Source organism: Ranitomeya imitator, chromosome 1 (genome assembly GCF_032444005.1).
Source record: "Ranitomeya imitator isolate aRanImi1 chromosome 1, aRanImi1.pri, whole genome shotgun sequence".
Classification (NCBI taxonomy): domain Eukaryota; kingdom Metazoa; phylum Chordata; class Amphibia; order Anura; family Dendrobatidae; genus Ranitomeya; species Ranitomeya imitator.
Window position 1 is genome coordinate 201839545 of NC_091282.1, and position 16261 is coordinate 201855805.

Here is a 16261-nt window from a genome sequence, read left to right on the forward strand (position 1 = left end):
GCACGTAGCTGTGACAGTCTCATAATAGGTAAGCTGAAGACATTGGCACCTAATTTATTGTGAGATAGACTGTGCTGCTAGTGTGGCGCTGTAGTGGTGAGGGGAGTATCTGTTTCTGAGTCAGGGAGCCTCTGGTGATGTGTATCTACGGGGAGGTTTTGTTTGTTCTTTGTTTTTAAGCTGTTCATTTTGTGCTATGTGATATTGGTTTCTGTATTTTTAAGCGCGGCATCTACTTGTTTGTACCTTTAAGGAAAGCTTAACTGTGATCTTTTACATTATCACTGTGACAGGAAGTGTGCAGTCATTTTTATTTCTGATCTGTTTCTGTTCCCTCTCCCCATGGCGAACGTACCGGTATTTCCTCTTCACCAAACATAGTTGTCTACTTCTCCTGGGGGTCACTATGTGATCATATGACCTTGCTAAAAATAATATAGAGGATAATAATGGTGTGCACTCAGGTTGAAATAATGGAGGTGCTGGTAAAACGGATCATGTGACCCAAAAAAGTCATATACCAAAAAATACCGTACACGCAGACTTGATATGATGCTAAAGTGTTCAACAAATTTATTGCCATAACAAAAAAAGTTGCCACAGGGTAATAAGAGCAGTACGTGTACAACGAAACCAACCCAACGTTTCAACCCACCAGGGTCTTATTCAGAGGTTACTGAGGAGACAAAGAAACAGTATAAATAACTAGTCATAGCTACAATTTAAAAAAGAGGCAAATTTACAGTGAAAAAAGATCAAAAGAATAAATATACAATCACCAAGGTAGAGAGAATAAGTACAAATAAAATGAACCCACAATAAACAATAAAAAACAAATGATAATAGAAAATATATACAATATAGAGTCAAAAGTAGTCACAAATTACTTTCAAGTGTCATATAAGCCCCCTAATAGATAATCTCTGAAAGTAGAAGTGTAAGGTAGGAAGGGATAATGTAGGAGGCGACAGGTGTAGTGTAAGCGTATTACCTTGGTTTCCAGAAGTGCGTACACAAGTGGCAAAGGAGGAAAGCAGGAGGACAATCCCTTTATTATAAATCCTGTCACTGTGATAGATAAAGTAGTATTAGTAAAAAGAGTAAAGTGGTATGTGCCTAGGAGTCCCGGGTATAGATAACCATATAACAATATATTACTGAAAATGTAGGTGTCCCCAAGTAGATGATATCAGTTATATACCTTGGTATAAGGAGTGGAGAGGCGTGAAAATCCTAATTAGTGGTAGACAATCAAAGGGGATGGCTGTTACATCCCTGATAGGCCTGGAGGTAAAAGACCATAAATTACAATGGGATAGGGGAAACATAGGTGGCGTAGTGTAGATAGGTGGCTGGGGTACCTGTAGTATCCTGGAAAACATATAAAGGCAGCGCTCCCGTGTCCAGTAGGATGTAGTGTGCTATGATGAGGGGAGATGGCATATTTATGTGCTGCCAGAAGTAGAGTTGTACCAAGATTGCTGGGCCTGCAGAGCGATAACCGTGTATTGTGAGGAGGTTAAAGGAATCTGGTGGTGCAGTGTAAACAGATAAATGGGATACCTTTGGTGTCCTGGAATAGTGGCACATGCGTGCCAAGTTCGATATGGTGCACTTGGATGAAGAGGGATGGCGGGTTTATGCGCCCCCAATAGTAATGTCGCACCAAAAGTGCTGGACCTGCAGGTAAAACCATATAATGAAGGGAGGGAAAGCAGTAGTGGCGCAGCGTAGATAGTTAGCTAGGATATACCTAAATAACCATGTACAGTGGGGAGACAAAAGAAGACAGTGGTGGCGCAGTGTAGATAGATAAATGGGATACCTGCGGTGTCCTGGAATGGTGGCACAACCGTGCCAAGTACGATCTGGTGTCCCTAGATGAAGGGGGATGGCGGGTCAGCGTGTCCCCAATAGTATTGTAGCAAAAAATAGACGCGGGTGCACCACTTATAGTAATATGGAGTGTATAATGGAACAGGGTGCTTCACAAAGAATGGGAGAAGCAAATATGACCAAAAAAAGAAAAAAGCCGATGCATATCAATGTGCACACCTGCTACATGAAGTACAAAAGAATAAATTTTATTGCACTAGCGAAGACCAAATACGAAATATAAAATCAGTTAAAAACATATACCAAAACACAACACCCCTACCAAACAGCCTAAATAAAGTGTTCTAAGATGTATAATACACACGCAAGAATTACTATAACTATAACAAGAGGCACTGGAAGAGTTTAGCATATGGCACAAAAATAACAAATAAAGGCAACACAATATATATAACAACCATGAATGCTAAATCATGCCCCGAAAATGACAGTGTAGGCGTCCCTACTTATGTCATATATGTAACCAATAAGCATGTAGCGTGCAAATGTATAGAGTAAAACAATGGCCCTATAAAGAATGTAAGGCCCCTGTAGAATGTAAGCCCGCAAGGGCAGGGTCCTCGCCCCTCTGTATCAGTCCGTCATTGTTAGTTTGTTTACTGTATGTGATATTTGTAACTTGTATGTAACCCCTTCTCATGTACAGCACCATGGAATCAATGGTGCTATATAAAAAATAATAATAATAATAATAATAATAATAATAATAATAATAATAATAATAATAATAATAAAGATGCAAGAAGGACTGCAAGCAAGGTGAACACAGCCGTATGCAAACCTGCAAATGTAGCCTGAGTACAGCTCAAGATGGAAGAAAAGGGTCTAGTGAGCCGGATAATGATGATGATCCACATAAAGGCGGGCCACACAAATGGCATGAATGTACAGACCTCAGGGAAGGCAGGGTCAGTTTAGTGCATGAAAATAAATGCGGCTGAAGTGCAAGTCCAAAAAATGATAGGGCACATGAGGGTGAAAGGCGGGGTGTGGGAAGATCCCATGCGTATCGCTGCTGAAGAGCAGCTTCGTCAGGGAGAGTAACTTCCCAGGAATACATATCCGCTATATATAGCAATATCATAAGTGTAAAGATACATTACCGGTGTGCAGCATCCATGGAGGAGGACCGGAAAACAGAGGGGGAGGGCAGCGCAGGCGCAAGAGTGGAAGGAGCTCTGTGAAGTCAAGCGCTTGCGTGAGCGCAGGATAAGCAGAAGTGAAAGTAAAAAATAAGCAGAGACCGAGAAAGAGGCGCTAGCGCAGTGTGCGGCTGCACAACAAAAAATAGGGCGTAGACAAAAGGAAACTGAGAGAAGTCATGAAGTGAAAGCAGCAGTGAGGCCATGAATGAGCGGGCCATAGCGCAAGATGTGCCTTAAAGGACCCAGGGAAATATGTACCAAATGACCTGAGAAAGAAATTGTGTAAGAGTGAACAAGCAATGCATATGTCATAAACAATCAAGACATAAGAAACATAAGCATGTATATGAACCTATATATATATAAGATATAGAAAGAAAAAAGACATGACTATATATATATAAGATATTATATATAGTATTGTTGCACCAGGAGTGCTGTACCTGCAGGTAAGACCATATTGTGTAAGAAAGGGAAAACAGTGGTGGCGTAGCGTGAATGAGTAGCAGAGATACCTGCGGTGTCCTGGGTCCCCAGTAAGAGCGGCGCTCTTGTGCCCTGCTCAAAGTGGTGTGCCGGGATGAGGACAGTTGGCGGGTTTATATGCCACCAATGGTATCGGTGGACCGGAAGTGCGGCCTCCAGACCGGAAGTGATGTTACGTCATTGTATTACACTGTGTTCCAAATTATTATGCAAATTGGATTTAAGTGTCATAAAGATTTAATTGTATTGTTTTTCAAATGAACTCGTGGATGGTATTGTGTCTGAGGGCTCAATAGATAACTGAAATCAATCTTAAACACATACGATACGATACACTTTATTGATCCCGTGGGAAACTATAGTATAGTATAGTATCACAGTTATCACATGTGATAATTAGTTTTCCAGGTGATTCTAATTAAAGGAAAAGTACTTAAAAATTATGTTCCACATTATTAAGCAGGCCAAAGGTTTCAAGCAAATGAGGAATAAAAAACATCTCTCTGCTGCTGAAAAGCGTTAAATAGTGCACTGCCTTGGATAAGGTATAAAAAAATTAGATTTTTCACAAAAACTTTGTGATCATCATACTGTGAATAGATTTGTGACTGAAACAGAGCACAGGCAGAGTTCATGCAGATAAATGCATAATGAGGAAGGTTTCTGCCAGACAAATTCATTGGATTAAGAGAGTAGCTGCCAAAATACCAGCAAACAGTTATTTGAAGCTGCTGGTGCCTCTGGAGTCCATCGAACCTCAAGGTGTATGATCCTTCAAAGGCTTGCTGTGGTGCATAAACCTACTATTTGGCCACCCCTAAACAGTGTTCATGAGCAAAAACTGTTGCAGAGGGATCAGACGTACATGAAGATTAATTTTCAAACAGTCTTGTTTACTGATGAGTGTCGAGCAACCCTGGATGGTCCAGATGGATGGAGTAGTGGATTGTTAGTGGACGGCTACCATGACCCAACAAGGCTGCCACATCAGCAAGGAGGTGGAGGAGTCATGTTTTGGGCCGGAATCATGGGGAAACAGCTGGTGGGGCCCTTTAAGGTTCCTGAAGATGTGAAAATGACCTATGTAAAGTAAATAGCGTTTCTGACTGACTACTTTCTTCCATGGTCTAAAAAGCAGAAACGTGCCTTCAGGAGCAAAATCATCTTCATGCATGACAATGCCCCATCTCATGCTGCAAATAATACCTCTGAGTCATTGACTGCTATGGGCATAAAGGGAGATAAACTCATGGTGTGGCCTCCATCTTCCCCTGACCTCAACCCTATAGAGAACCTTTGGAGGTCATCAAGCAAAAGATCTATGAGGGTGGGAGGCAGTTCACATCAAAACAGCAGCTCTGGGAGGCGATTCTGACTTCATGCAAAGAAATACAAGCAGAAACTCTCCAAAAACTCACAAGTTCAATGGATGCAAGAATTGTGAAGGTGATATCAAAGAAGGGGTCCTTTGTTAACATGTAACTTGGCCTGTTAGGATGTTTTGGAGTTAATTAGCTTTTCTGTTCAGTAAATGTGACCTCCTAATGCTGCAAATTCCACAAATGAGCATTTTCAGTTCTTTAAAACATATCAAATATTTAGAAATTGTACTGTGCCTAATAATTTGGAACAGTGCATTTTGAGTTTTTATTCATTTTGGAGATTATACTGTTATCATTGGGAGGTTTCTTCAATAAAATTCGATGTATACTCTAACGGGGTGATGACTTTTATTAAACTGACTGTCATTTGCACGGACCATTTAGGAATATCCGAGAAAAATATCATCTGCATAATAATTTGGAACATAGTGTAGAGCATCCGCACATGCGTGGTGAGCGCTGGTGGTAGTGCACATGTAAGGGCACAGGCATGCCAGAAGTTGGGTGTGCAAAAAAGCGGTCATATGTCTGGGATGGGGGGGGGGGGGGGGCAATAAAGTTAAGCGGTGCTGCATATGTATAGGCAAAGGAATGTCAGAGGATGGATGTACGAGAGGGCCAATAAAGTTATACGGTGTTAGTGATTGTACGTGGATATGGACATGGGGATGTCTGGGAGGAGTATGACGACATGTATATATGGAAAAAGGAAGATAGATGAGGGCAATACGGTCCGGACCATCGGGACGTTAGTAAGGCTAAAATGTATGTGGGAGGAATATCTGTATAAAGAAATGGGCACATTGCGGAGCTAAGTAATATACGAGATGGCCAATGAAGTTATCTGGTGCTAGTGATTGTATGTGACTATGGACATGGGGATGTATAGGAGGAGTAGGACGACATGCATATATGGAAATATATAAGGTGATGGATGAGGGCAATACGATCTGGACTATCGGGAACTTAGTAAGGCTAAAATGTATGTGAGAGGAATATCTGTATAGAGAAATAGGCACATTCTGGAACGAAGTAATGTATGTTATAGATGATGGAGGGGTAAGCTAAAGGAAACTCGCCTAACATACTGTCGACTCAACATGTCTGGAAGGGAACCGAGAGTAGTATTACAACAACCAATCTATTTCTCTATTCAGTCCTTTGGGGGTTAATGTCTCCAGTTTATGGATCCAAAAATATAGTAAAAATAAGTACACCATGAATTTTCAGATAGAAGGGAACAACCAAATGAGGTTATTCTAGGCAAATTATGAATAGTTGGACATGTGAGATAGGAAGAATTAAAAAGAAGCACAATTAAAAAGCTTAAAGTGTCTAAGGCTATGTGCACACATTGCGGATGATTCGCAGCAGTTTACTATGCGGTTTATAGTACCATGTAAACCTATGGAAAACAAAAACCACAGTGCCCATGCTGCGGAAAATACCACATGGAAACGCTGCTGTTTATTCTGCGCAGCATGTCAATTCTTTGTGAGGATTCCGCAGCGTTTCACACCTGCTCCTCAATAGGAATCTGCAGGTGTAAAATCGCCGGTGGAAATCGCACAAAAACCACGAAAAAAGTGCAGTAAATCCGCAGGTAAAACGCAGTGCTCAGGTGGTCTCCGCGTATTTGTAACTGCTCGGAGATTTAGTTTTTGTTTACGCAGCTGCATGATTTATGGTTGCCAGCCAGCCTGAGTACATGTGGGGGTTGCCTGGTTGCTAGGGAATCCCCACATGTATTCAAGCTGTCTATCAGCTGTAAATCATGCAGCTGAGGCAACGAAAACTAAATCTCCGAGCAGTTACAAATACTCAGAGACCACCCGGGCAACGAGTACACTTGCTCATCACTAATAATTAACAGTTCCTAGTGTAGTTAATGGTTAAAAAATCAGTCCGAGTTTAATCTAGGAAAGTGGAACCATTTTTTTCTCACATTTCGTGCGTGTGCAGTCCACATACCGTCAGTTTTCTTTTTTTTTGCAGCAATTATGGTATTCATTTACAGCTTCCTATGTTACAGAATTGCGATGTACCCGTAAAAATCGGATGTACCCTGTGTCTCTTTATGGCACAAAGTTTTTTTTCACGCACCCATAGACGAGGTTAATCTCATCCGATTTACAGAAGAAACAAGTGCATGCTACGATTGTTTTTATTTTTTATTTCAAATGCAGTTTCGACCAGTGGAAAAATTTGCTCAACTGCACTTCCCCAATTAATAAAATTGTTCCAAGTGCTGACTTTTTTTTTATTTTTCACAGATGGCACTCGACCAAAAATCTGGTCGTGTAAATGAGCCCCAAAATACAGGTTCCATAAAATGTTTGTTACATTGTGGAACATGAGGTCTAACACAGTCGGGAAACCTTCAGTGCATACAGCACAGGTTCAGCTTCAGAGAAAGATGTTAATTATTTTTCATGTTTTCCTTTCCTGTTCTCTAATAGAATGGCCTCTCGATAAAGGTCCATTCTGCCCCTGAAGGTTTTAATGTCGAATATGGTAAGAACTTATACAGTCATCCTTTTGTCTAAATAAAGGTGACTCACAACTTCCAAGCAATTTCCTATCCCAGTATGCATATCCTGGAAGAATATTTGCCTAATTATTTTGCTCACTGCTACCAGTATATACCGCTGTTCTAGACCTTATCAGTCTGCTGCTGGAAATTCACTGAGAAGAGTTAGACTATTTTTTTTAGATATTAAATCTTTACTGTATTTATCAGCAAATTGCAAATAAATTCGGAGTAAATATAATCCATTTTATTCTGTGAAGCTATGGGTTCATGAATTATAGTCTGTATTTATTTTAAAGGCAATCTGTCACGAGATTCTGGCTAAACTGTCTGAGAGCAGCATGTTAAAGGGAACTTGTCACCAGGTTTGGCCGATAAGAGATACGGCCATCACCTTTCAGGGCATTCTATAATGCTGTTTATCTGCCCCCAACCTGATCTGCAAGAGAAGAAAAATCATTTTTGTTATACTCACCTGTGGGGCGGTCTGGTCTGGTAGGTGTCGCTGGTCTTGGTCCTCCCTTCTTCTTGCGATGCCGCCCTCCTGCTTTCTTCGTGTGGATGACGTGTCTCCTCGGCACCGTGCTCCTGCACAGGCACACTTCTCTGCAAAGTATTGCAGTGCGCAGGTACCGGGTAGGGTCAAAGAGCCCAGGCGCATGCGCACTGCAGTACTTTGCTCTGCCCTCGACAAGGCAGAAAAGTACCCCTGCGCAGGAGCACTGTGCCGAGGAGACAAAGGGAAGCGTGATCTACACGAAGCAAACAGGAAGATGGGGATTGTAGTAATATCGTAGGCACCTATTGTGAATTCTGCTTTTGGGTTCCCTCCAGTGGTTGTAGGTGGGAATGCAGTTGTCCCTGAATCGCAGTCTTGGCCAGGTGTATCTGCTGATTGCAGTTCTGACTGGGATATTTAGGTGTGCAGGATTCATTAGTCCTTGCCAATTGTCCATTGTTCTGGGAGGTTTTGGATCTTTGTCTGGTTCCTCCTGCCTTGCTGCCAATTCAGCAAAGATAAGTGTCTGGTTTTTGTTGCTGTGGCACACATGCTGTGTGCTTAATAATTCTGTGCTATTCATGTGTTTTCTCTTGTCCAGCTTAGATTGTGTCAGTGTTTTCTCAGTCTTGTTGGATTCTCTGGAGTTACAGATATACGCTCCACATCTTTAGTTAGATGGTGGAATTTTTTGTATCTTCTGCTGTGGATATTTTTGGAAGGGTTTTAATTCTGACCGCTTAGTATTCTGTCCTATCCTTTCCTATTTTAGCTAGAGTGGCCTCTTTTGCTAAATCCTGTTTCCTGCCTGCGTGTGTCTTTTCCTCTACTACTCACAGTCAATATTTGTGGGGGGCTGCCTATCCTTTGGGGTTCTGCTCTGAGGCAAGGTAGAATTTCTATTTCTATCTATAGGGATATTTAGTCCTCCGGCTGTGTCGAGGTGTCTAGGATTTGTTAGGCACACCACACGGCTACTTCTAGTTGCGGTGTTAAGTTCAGGATTTGCGGTCAGTACAGTTTCCACCAACTCAGAGAAAGTTCCATGTGACTCCAAGGTCACCGGATCATAACTGGCACCGGACCAAGAAGAGCGACACCGATCAGACTGCCCCGCCCCGCAGGTAAGCATAAGAAGTTATTTTTTCTTTTCTTGCAGGTCAGGTTGGGGGCTGATATACAGCATTATACACTGCTCTAAAAAGTCAAGGGAACACTTAAATAACAAAATATAACTTCAAGTAAATCAAACTTCTGTGAAATCAAACTGTCCACTTAGGAAGCAACACTGTTTGACAATCAATTTCACATGCTGTTGTGCAAATGGGAGAGACAACAGATGGAAATTATTGTGAATTATCAAGACACACTCAATAAAGGAGTGGTTCTGCGGGTGGGGACCGCAGACCACATTTCAGTACCAATGCTTTCTGGCTGATGTTTTGGTCACTTTTGAATGTGGTAGCATGAGACAGACTTTACAACCCACACAAGTGGCTCAGGTAGTGCAGCTCATCCAGTTTGGCACATCAATGTGAGCTGTGGCAAGAAGGTTTGCTGTGTCTGTCAGCATAGTGTCCAGAGGCTGGAGGCGCTACCAGGAGACAGACAAGCACACCAGGAGACATAGAGGGGGCCGTAGGAGGGCAACAACCCAGCAGCAGGACCTCTACCTCAGCCTTTGTGCCAAGAGGAACAGGAGGAGCACTGCCAGAGCCCTGCAAAATGACCTCCAGCAGGCAACAAATGTGCATGTGTCTGCACAAAAACGGTTAGAAACGGACTCCATGAGGATAGTCTGAGTGCCCGACGTCCACAGATGAGGGTTGTGCTCACAGCCCAACACCGTGCAGGACGATTGGCATTTGTCACAGAACACCAGGATTGGCAAATTCGCTTCTGGCGCCCTGTATTCTTCACAGAGGAAAGCAGGTTCACACTAAGCACATGTGACAGAGTCTGTATTTGCCGCGGAGAGCGACCTGCTGCCTGCAACATCCTTAAGCATGACCGCTTTAGCAGTGGGTCAGTAATGGTGTGGGGTGGCATTTCTTTGGAGGGCCGCACAGCCCTCCATGTGCTCACCAGAGGTAGCATGACTGCCATTAGGTATCGAGATGAGATCCTCAGACACCTTGTGAGACCATATGCTGGAGCGGTTGGCCCTGGGTTCCTCCTAATGCAGGACAGTGCCAGACCTCATGTGGCTGGAATGTGTCAGCAGTTCCTGCAAGATGAAGTTATTGAAGCTATGGACATCATGTCTCGCACCATCCACCAACGTCATGTTGCACCACAGACTATCCAGGAGTTGACGGATGCTTGATTCCAGGTCTGGGAGGAGATCACTCAGGAGACCATCCGTCGCCTCATCAGGAGCATGCCCAGGCGTTGTTGGGAGGTCATACAGGCACATGGAGGCAACACACACACATCTGAACATAATTTCCTTGTCTTGAGGCATTTCCACTGAAGTTTGATCAGCCTGTAATTTGATTTTCCACTTTGATTTTGATTATCGTTCCAAATCCAGACCTCCATGGGATATTCATTTTGATTTGCATTGATCATTTTTGTTTTATTGTTCTCAACACATTCCACTATGTAATGAATAAAGATTTGCAACTGAAATATTTCATTCAGTGATGTCTAGGATGTGGTATTTTAGTGTTCCCTTTATTTTTTTTGAGCAGTGTAGAATATACAGTTGAAGCTAGAAGTTTACAAACACTGTATAAAAGACACATGCATACTTTTCTCAATATTTGACATGAACTCAAAATAAACCTTTCCCATTTAAGTCATTTAGGATTACCATAATGATTATTTACCAAATGCCAGAATAACGAGAGAGAATGTTTTAAGGCATTTTTATTACTGCAAAGTCAAAAGTTTACATATATTTAATAAGTATTTGATATCATTAAACTTAATGACTTGGGTCAAATGTTTGGGATATCCTTCCACAAATTTCTCACAATAGTTGGTTCGAATTTGGGCCCATTCCTCCTGACAAAAGTGGTGTAACTGATCCAGGTTTGTAGATCACCTTGCTTGCACTGGCCTTTTCAGCTTTGCCCATACATTTTTAATAGGATTGAGATCAGGACTTTGTGATGGCCACTCCAAACCATTGACTTTATCCTTAAGCCACTTTGTTACCATTTTGGCAGTATGCTTCGAGTCATTGTCCATTTGGAAGACATATTTCTGCCCAAGCTTTAACTTCCTGACTGATGTCTTGAAATGTTGCTTCAGTATTGTCACATACCGTATATACTCGAGTATAAGCCAAGATTTTCAGCCCACTTTTTTGGGCTGAAAGTCCTCCCCTCGGCTTATACTCGAGTCATACCCAGGGGTAGGCAGGGGAGGGGGAGCGGGGGCTGTCTAATTATACTCACCTGCTCCTTGCGCGGTCCCTGCAGGTTCCTGGCTTCCTCGGCGCCGGCAGCTTCTTCCTGTACTCAGCAGACACATGGTACCGCTTATTACAATAATGAATATGCGGCTCCACCTCCCATAGAGGTGGAGCCGCATATTCATTACTGTAATGAGCGGTAACCGTGACCGCTCAGTACAGGAGGAAGCTGCGGCGTCGGGGAAGCAGGGACTGCACAGCGCCAGGAGCAGGCGTGTTTAACGGGGAGGGGAGCGCAGCGCTGCGCGATATTCACCTGCTCCTCGTTCCGGCTCCGCTCTGTCTCCAGTGACGCTCGGGTCAGAGGGCGCGGTGACGTGGTTAGTGCGCTCTCTCTGCCTGACCGTCAGTGTAGAAGACGCTGAAGATGGAGTGGTGCCAGAACGAGGAGTAGGTGAATATTGAAAGTGCCTTGGGCCTGAGCGACGGAAAGGTGAGTATGTGATTTTTTTTTTTTTTTTATCGCAGCAACAGCAAATGGGGCAAGTGTCTGTATGGAGCATCTATGGGGCCATAACATTTGTGCAGCACTATATGGGGCCATAACGTTTGTGCAGCACTATATGGGGCCATAACTTTTGTGCAGCACTATATGGGGCAAGTGTTTGTATGGGGCCATAATTATCGTTTGTGGAGCATTACGGTATATGGGGCAAGTGTCTGTATGGAGCATCTTATAGGGCCATAATCAAGGTTTGTGCAGCACTATATGGGGCAAATATTTTTATGGAGCATCTTATGGGGCCATAATCAGCATTTGTGCAGCATTATATTGGGCAAATGTGTCTATAGAGCATCCTATGGGGCCATTATTAACCTTTATGCAGGATTATATGGGGCATATTTTAATATGGAGCATCTTATGGGGCCATCATAAACTTTATGGAGCATTATATGGGGCTCCTGATTCAATGTGGATATTCAAAACACTTAACCTACTGATGTGTGATAATGTGTGTAAAGCGCTGCGGAATATGCTAGCGCTATATAAAAAATAAAGATTATTATGTCTCAATTTTACTTTTATTGGTATCTATTTTTACTTTTGACATTTACCGGTAGCTGCTGCATTTCACACCCTAGGCTTATACTCGAGTCATTAAGTTTTCCCAGTTTTTTGTGGCAAAATTAGGGGGGTCGGCTTATACTCGGGTCGGCTTATACTCGAGGGTCGGCTTATACTCGAGTATATACTGTAATCTTCTTTTCTCATGATACCATCTTTTTTGTGAAGTGCACCAGTCTCTCCTGAAGCAAAATCATCCCACAACATGATGCTGCTACCCCCATGTTTCACAGTTGGGATGGTGTTCTTAGGCTTCCAAGCTTCTTCCTTTTTCCTCCAAACGTAAGAATGGTGATTATGCCCAAAAAGTTAAATTTTAGTTTCATCAGACCACAGTACATGTATCCAAAAATTAAGGTATTTCATCCTGTGTGCATTTGCAAGCATTAATCTGGCTTTTTTTATGTTTTTTTCTGAGTAATGGCTTCTTCCCCTGAGTGGCCTTTCAGCCCATGTTAGTACAGTACTCATTTCACTGTGGATATTTTCACAATCTTAACTTCTTCTGCCATCATCTTCACAAGGTCTTTTGCTTTTGTCCTTGGGTTGATATGCACATGTCAGACCAAAGCACGTTCATCTCTGGGACCCAGAACCCGTCTCTTTCCTGAGCGGTATAATGGATAGACATTCCCATCTTGTGTGTACTTGCGTATAATTGTTTGTACAAATGAATGAGACACCTTCATGTTTCTTGAAATTGTACCCAAAAGAGAGCCAAACTTGTGCAAGTCCACATTTTTTTTTCCTGATATCTTGGCTGATTTCTTTAGACTTTGCCATGATGCTGCACAAAGAAGCAGTGCGTTTCAGGTGTGCATTGAAATACACAGGTGTGTCTCTAATTAACGCAGATGTTGCCAAAATAACAAAATCAGAAGCTTCCAAACACATGACATCATCATATGGGCAGTACTGTTTAAAGGCATAGTAATCTTGGTGTATATAAACTTTTGACTTTGCAGTAAGTAATAGAAATGTCTTAAAACTTTCTCTCTCAGTATTCTGGCATTTGGCAAATATTAATAATTATGGTAATCCTAAGCGACCTAAAACGGGAAAGGTTTATTTTTATTTCTTGTCAGATATTGAGAAAAACCTGCATATGGGCCTTTTTATATAGTGTATGTAAACTTCTAGCTTAAACTGTATAAAAATCACCTCTTACTTTTCAAACAGTTGTACCCTTTCAGTAGCCCCCGTCTATAAGGAATATATAAATCTAACTACTAGATGATGACATTGTAACGGATTTAGTGTTATAAATAAGATTCCTCCTACTGAAGTTGTATTACTTTTCAGGAAGGAAGAAATGTTCTATCCTTTGAAATCTGTCACTGAGGACATCTGTTTCTAGTTTCTCTCTTCCTAGTAGTAAACTCCACCATCCTTCTTTCCTATTTCAGCTTAATGCTTGCTACTTTTTTTCGTCTTCATTACACTGTGCCCTCCTCTAATCTATCCATGCCAATCCTCTGTGCCGCTGAGCCGCCTCATCTCCTTTCATTCTGTCATGGTCTCGTGTCCAAGTATATGAATGGGTATGGGGTATTTGCAATAGCTGACACGTTATTGAAATGTGCGCTGTTTGAGGACATTAAAAAACATTTTGTAGCAGGGGGCGTACTAGACATATGCAGGGCGCAGTAGTCACAGATTTTTTAGATCTGAGATGTCTAGTATGAATCGGCTTAGTGTTGTTCGAAAGATAGTAAGATTATAGTCAAAGTATTATATACATTTAGAATCACATATAAATCTGGCCAATTCAAATGAGTCTTCCCAGAAAAATAGAAAAAAACAACAAAAGAATATAGGAAGAAACTGTCATAGGTCTAAAATTAACAAATTTTAGACTGTCATAGGTCTAAAATTAACAAATTTTATTAAGTACACAAGAAAAGAATATGATTACATGTATAAAATATATACCATCCCATACATAACAAAGTAGGGAGATAGTGATCTTTATATACACTATAGACACTATTAGGTGTCTTAACAGGTCCATTACAGCATTGTACTATATGTTTCTACTTCTTTGCCTTTGGGCAGTCTCTGTTACGAACTTGAAGATTTGATGCGGTTGCTTTGCATGGTCATGCACCTGCGGTCATATTTTGCATGTGCGTTTTCCTGAAGACAGAGTATTTTATCTTATACATGTAATCATATTCTTTTCTTGTGTACTTAATAAAATTTGTTAATTTTAGACCTATGACAGTTTCTTCCTATATTCTTTTGTTGGTTTTTTATTATATACATTTGCCCAGACTTTCTCAGGATTGATACTGTTAAGAATGAATTCTTTAGTTCCATGCTTGATATAGTGTATTGAAGCTTAAAGGAAACCTGTCAATCCGATTTACCTGGCTAAACCAGGGCATGACCCTGTACTAAATGTTAATACAATACTAAATTAGCCATAATATTGCGCAGAAAATGACTTGGGGAAAACAGCCGCTCTCCTCTGCTTGCTCCTAGCACACCCTCTGCATTTTGATTGGCGTCACTCCAGTCAAAGCTGAATGGGCTTAAAAGCGATGAGGAGACCATGACTTTGCCCACTTTAGCACCGCTTAGAAGGCTGAAATAAACATTATGCCACATTCAAACCTTCATGATTTGTAAGCCAAGACCAGGCGTGGAAGAAAAATAGAGAAGTGGTGACTTGTTTCTATTATACTTTTCCACTGATTGTTCCACTCCTGGTTTTGGCTTTGGCTTACACATACTGATGTAAGATATTGACCAAATACTGAATGTGTGAGCGTGGCCGAATACTATGGCTCATAACTGAAATTGAACAGGTAATTGGGACCGATTGGTCCCCTCATGGCGTGTCCATTTTAGTAAGTGCTTGTATTTCCCATAAAATTAAAGTTCTAAGTTGACTATGACTGCACTGTGCTGTTCCTCTATTACTTCTACCATAAATGTCTGGGTGTTGCTAGTAGGGAGCATGTCATGGACACTGCCAGGGCTAGACTGCTTACGGACACAACTGTATAAGGAGAACGTGGTAGCTGTGCATATTCGGAGGAATGGCACAATACAGAGTTCTAAGGAAATGTTTTGGTTTGTTAATTTATGGGAAAATAGTTACTAAAATAAAAATGTCAGGTGGTGACTATTCTGTTAAATCTTTGGTTCTGGACTACTTGTATTGCATTTCGATTACATTCAGCCCTTGTTGCTTGTAGGCTCGGGCTATTGGACAGAAGCTACCTTCCACCGTGTACCAGTACAACCACATTCAGCCTATTCTTTATGCTCTTGGAGTGGGCATGTCCACCAAGGAGCCGGATCATCTGAAGTTCCTCTTTGAAGCAAGTGAAGACTTCAGCTGTTTGCCAACATTTGGAGTCATCCTTTCTCAGGCCGCCTTCATGGGTGGAGGACTTGCTTCAGTACCAGGCCTAAACATTGATTTTACACGGGTAAGTTGTAGTCCATACATAACGTTAATAGTAAATCTGATGCTGCATGCGTTAGAATATAATTTATTTGGTGCTAATCTTTGATTACATTTTATTTTTTGTAAATTAGATTTTTCATATTGAAAAAAAATGGATTACGTTATATATGCACAGGTTTTAACTTTATAGCCTTGTTAATTGAAGATGGAACATTTTAACTAAAAGGGTAACTTTGTGTCTGTTCCTGTTTCACATTTGACCATTATTCCAACTTTTTATTCTTAAACATTCCTTTTGTTATTTTCCTAAAATATTTATTTGTAACCTGATGGTGGGTTATTGCGGTGTTAAGTGTGAATGTTCATGGCATGATTTCTCCCTCAGTTACATGCCTGATATGGGAATCCATGGTGTATT

At 41.5% G+C, this 16261-nt stretch overlaps 1 protein-coding gene across 1 annotated transcript in view; it reads left to right on the forward strand.

Annotated features, from left to right (window-relative positions):
• The window catches only part of HSD17B4 (hydroxysteroid 17-beta dehydrogenase 4), a 505871-nt gene that overhangs the window by 243249 nt on the left and 246361 nt on the right, over window positions 1-16261 (forward strand). Inside the window, exon 13 of the mRNA XM_069753449.1 lies at window positions 15629-15865. Coding sequence (XP_069609550.1) covers window positions 15629-15865 — 237 coding nt within the window. The remainder of the gene's footprint in view (window positions 1-15628; window positions 15866-16261) is intronic.